Source organism: Lactuca sativa, chromosome 5 (genome assembly GCF_002870075.4).
Source record: "Lactuca sativa cultivar Salinas chromosome 5, Lsat_Salinas_v11, whole genome shotgun sequence".
Lineage (NCBI taxonomy): Eukaryota > Viridiplantae > Streptophyta > Magnoliopsida > Asterales > Asteraceae > Lactuca > Lactuca sativa.
Window position 1 is genome coordinate 366531702 of NC_056627.2, and position 4889 is coordinate 366536590.

The 4889-nt window shown below is 32.2% G+C and overlaps 1 protein-coding gene across 1 annotated transcript; it reads left to right on the top strand.

Annotated features, from left to right (window-relative positions):
* Positions 1 to 536: 536 nt before the first annotated feature.
* On the top strand, positions 537 to 1082 carry LOC128126175 (uncharacterized). The gene has a single exon (XM_052763946.1). The coding sequence runs from the start codon at positions 537 to 539 to the stop codon at positions 1080 to 1082; it is 546 nt and encodes a 181-aa protein (XP_052619906.1).
* The last annotated feature ends 3807 nt before the right edge of the window (positions 1083 to 4889 follow it).

A 4889-nucleotide genomic window follows, 5' to 3' on the forward strand; every position in this document is an offset into this window, starting at 1 on the left:
CACAAAAAGGAACTTCGATAGGAAACTTTGGCAACGAATCACATTTTCACATATTCAAGGTTGGTGCGAGAAAATTATTTAACTTGTTAACAATTCTTAAAATGAATAAAGAAATATTCAATAACTCTGAAGAAAATAATTTAGAAGAAAAACAAATTTTAACTTATGTTGAAGATGAAGATGGCTTTCATGCAAATCTTTTAATAAAACAAGACCTTCTCTCTCGAGTTAAGAAAACAGATTTAAAAATAAAGAAAGAAAACATTTTCAAAAATGTTCCTTCTAAACTTAGTATTTTAAATCCTCTTAAAAGGAAAAATGAAAATTTCTACTTTGTTAGTACTAAAGAAATGTCCGTAGACATAAAAGATACAATAGGAGCTGTCTTTCTACCCCTTTTAACTAAGGAACAAATAAACAATAACTTAAAAAGTATTCCAGTTGAAATTAGATCAAAAATTAGAATGGTCCATATCGGAGCTGTATAAATTTTGATAAAATCCCAATTCCAAGCAGGAATAAATTCTCCCATAAAAATGGCTTTAATTGACAACAGAATTACTGACAGACAGGACTGCATCTTAGGTGCTGCAAAGGGAAACCTTGCTTACCAAAAGTTTATGTTTTCAGTCTATCCAAAATTTGCTCTGGATTTAAAATCTGCAAATGTAGATAAAACCTTATCTTTTATACATCACTTTGAAAGAAGTGACCTTATGAGCCCAGGTGATAAACCATTCACCATAACCTATCTCATAGGATATGCCTTGACCAACAGTCACCATAGCATAGACTATAAGAAAGACGAGTACATCGAACTTGATGATGTCTTTTCAGAAATAGGTCATGTCAAAGATAAACAATTATGTGACATAAATCCTCAAGAAAACTCTTGGGTGTTAAATATAGCTAGAAATAAAAAAGCTCTAGGAGAAACTCTTAGACCAAGAATTTCAATGGATTCACTCCACATAGGAGAAAGCTCGAAAAGAAAAGATAGTAACTTAATAAGAAACATGTCTTTAAAAATTGATAGTCTACGCCAGAATATCAAACAAATCACTGAGATTATAAATGAGTAATAAAATTGATTTTCCTCATTTCTATAAAAAAGGTAAAACAGTCAAAATTAAAACTCTTGACAATAATACTGAAAAGAAAGAATACATTTTCTCTACTTCTGGAAAAGCTAGTATTCAAACAATTGTAAATCATTGCAATAATCTCAACCAGATCATTGCAAGATGTCTCTTAAAAACTTCAAAAATAAGCCATTATCTTGGTATTTCAAAAGATATTTCTAAAGATATATATTTCAAAAAATAAAATACCTTTTAACCAATTTAAAAACAATTTAGCCTTTCTGGTTAAAAACAATCTTGATAAAAATGATTTTGAAAAATTCTTCGAAGTTATTGAAATACAAAATAAATTAACTATCAAGTTAACCCAGTCTATTGACAAACATTATATTCTTTTAGAAAACTCTTTAAAAAACAACCAATTTGTTGAAGAAGTCGCCAAAAAGGCAAATATTGAGGGCACTCTTAAAGAAACCAAACTTAAGATCACTAATATACATGATCAGTTAAAACAACTCATAGGATGACCTCGATACCCGAGCTCAATAGATCAATCAACCTCCTTAACAAAAAAATAGATGGGCTGATTATAAACTTGGACTTAACAGTCAATAAATACGTAACCATTACCCAGTTGGAAGTAGTATCTGCAAAAATTATTGCAGACATTACTAAGGAGTTATCTGAAAAGATTGACTCTTTCCCTTGTAATAAAGACATTCTTGAGCACATCAAGAATATCTCCATCATATAACAAAATACCAAGCCTGGAAAATATTCAGGTCTTAAGAAATACTCACCTCCCAATCCTAGTATTGGAAACCCTAACTTAGGAAGCTCAAAAAATTCCCAGAAAATTGACATTTTCAGGAAAGAGTAAAAATGAAAGAAACAATCTCTGAGCAACTTGAGAAATATTTCTTTAACCTTCAATATGAAGATTATGATGAGGCTGACCAAAAACGTATTCAGCTTTTATCTTTAGAAACTGAAGAATGTGAAGAATTGTATCAAAAAGAACCCAAACTTTTTGATCAATATTTTAGAATGACTAAAATAAATGAACCTGATACTGAATCAGAACAAGAAGATAATTTTAAAACAAATACAAAGACTGTTAAGTTCGAATATTCAGATATGGAAGATGATGAAGCAGGATCTTCTTATACAACCACAAGAAGAGGCAATAAAAAGAAATATGAGTTCAAAATGCCTGTCCACAATGGTATTCCAAATAGTGGTCAAGGACCCAATACGATCAATGTACTCAATATTGATTGTATCCAAGATCTAAAACTCAGAGAAAGAGTTGTAGAAAAATGGGTTACTGAGATTTCACTAATCTTACAGACAAACCCGGATGAATTTGTTTTTCCATTAAGAAGAGGAGTAGCTGTCTCCTTTATTATGCTTTTTAGCAAAGCATCAGCTTTCAACGGATTTGTTGATTCTTTACCAGGTGCCGTTTGCATTGGAATAGCCTTTGTTTTTGAGTTTTCGCTTTCCGGTACATTGGTGACCGTTGTTACTTGTTCATACAAGTTGATTTTCTGCTCAATTGCAGATAGCTCTATGAGGATTATTTGTTTCTTTATCCTCAAAGTGTTGAGGTCTTCCATTTTTGTAAACTCAATTTTTGTTTACTTTTCTCTCTAATCTCGTGTGTTTGTGTTTATCGGTCCTAAATCTTGATTCTCTCTCCATATCTTTCCATATCTAGGTAAGAATAAATCAAATCTTAGCCAATAATCGCACCACCACACACAACCCCCTTCTCTCTTTAACTGTATTTTTTTGTTAGTGCTTACAGGTTCCAAATCTTGGCCCTGTCAATATCCTTCACTGAAGTTTGGTATGAAGAAGGACACTATGCCAATGAATGTCCAAATAGAAAAAAATACCCTGACAAAGTCAAGGTTTTACAAACCGGTAAAATTGGAGGTTATGAAGCTCTTGAAGAAGAGTATGATGGTATACAACATGTTTTTACATATCATGTTGAGACTAAATCTTCATCAGACACTGATGAATACGAATCAACAACGGATGACTCAGACTAGTCCCATACAGACCCCACTTTTCAGGGAGGAGGAGATTAACCATTTTTGCGCAAACCTCCAGAAGATTGATGATTCCCTTATCATGAATCTTACTAATTCAAACTCTATTTATGTTTCTGCCTTCCTTAACTTTAAAGGATATAAAAAATTTAGAGTACATTGTTTTGTAGACACATGTGCATCTTTATGTCTTGCAAGCAAATTCATCATTCCGGATGAACTCTAGGAAAACGCTCCTAAAGAAATTAGTGCCACTATTGCAAATGGTGAAACCATAAAAATTAATAAATGTTGTAGAAATATTAATCTCGAACTTTCAGGAGAACATTTCAACGTTCCCACTATTTACCAACAAAATTCAGGAATTGATATCATAATTGGTAACAACTTCTATCAAGTCTATGGACCATTCATACAATGGATAGATAGAATTGCCTTTCATCTTAATAATGATATGGTAATTATAAAAAAAGGTTACAGAAGCCTATAGCAAAGGAAAACCAGGTTTTCTTGAAACTCAAGAAAAAGGTTCTAAAGAAAAACAAATTCCGGGTGCTAATATAACCCAAGAAGGGATTAATAAAGAAAGGATTATTTCTATTCAAACTACCAAGTTCAAACAAATCGAGGATCTTCTTGAAAAAGTTTGTTCTGAAAATCTTATTGATCCAAATAAAACCAAAGGATGGATGAAAGCTTCAATTAAGCTTATTGATCCCAAAACGGTTATTAGAGAAAAACCTATGGTTTACTCTCTACAAGATAGAGAAGAATTTTCCAAACAAATCAAGGAATTACTTGATATGAGACTAATTATAGAATCAAAATCCCCTCATATGTCTCCTGCCTTTCTTGTCAATAAAGAAGTAGAGAAAAGAAGAGGAAAGAAGTGCATGGTTGTCAACTACAATGCAATCAATGATGCAACTATTGGAGACTCACATAATCTTCCCAATATGCACGAACTCTTGACTCTTCTACGAGGAAAAAACATTTATTTCAAGTTTCGACTGGAAGTCAGGTTTCTGGCAAGTTCTACTTGATGAAGAATCGCAGCTTCTCACTGCCTTCACATGTCCTGATGGACTCTTTCAATGGAAAGTACTACCCTTTGGGCTTAAACAAGCCCCTAATATTTTTCAAAGATACATGCAGAACGCTCTATGAGGCCTTGAAAGTTTCTGCACTATATACGTTGATGACATCATGATCTTCAGTAAAAATGAACAAGAACACTATGTTCATGTCACACAGGTTCTCAGAACCATTTTAAAATATGGAATAATACTTTCAAAAAGGAAAGCTCATCTTTTCAAAACAAAAAACAATTTTTTGGGTTTAGAAATAAATGAGGGTACTCATTGTCCTCAAAAGCATATTCTTGAACATTTACATGACTTTCCAAATGTTTTAGAAGACAAAAAGCAACTACAAAGATTTCTTAGTGTTTTAACTTATGCTGAAACATATATTGAAAAACTTGCAGCCATGAGAAAACCTTTACAGGCAAAATTAAAAAATATGTCATTTGGAATTGGTCAAATGCTGATACAGACTACATCAAAAAGATAAAGAAAGTTTTAATCAATTTTCCAAAACTTTATCTTCCAAACATTGAAGATAGTTTAATTATTGAAACTGATGTTTCTGATGAATTTTGGGGAGGTGTTTTAAAAGCTAAAAACCCCAAAAACGAAGAACAAATTTGCAGGTACACCTGTGGCAGTTTCAAAGCAGCCGAGAAAAA

Excerpts from the sequence above, each read along its gene's own strand:
- LOC128126175 (XM_052763946.1), top strand. The coding sequence starts at position 537 with ATGGCTTTAATTGACAACAGAATTACTGACAGACAGGACTGCATCTTA.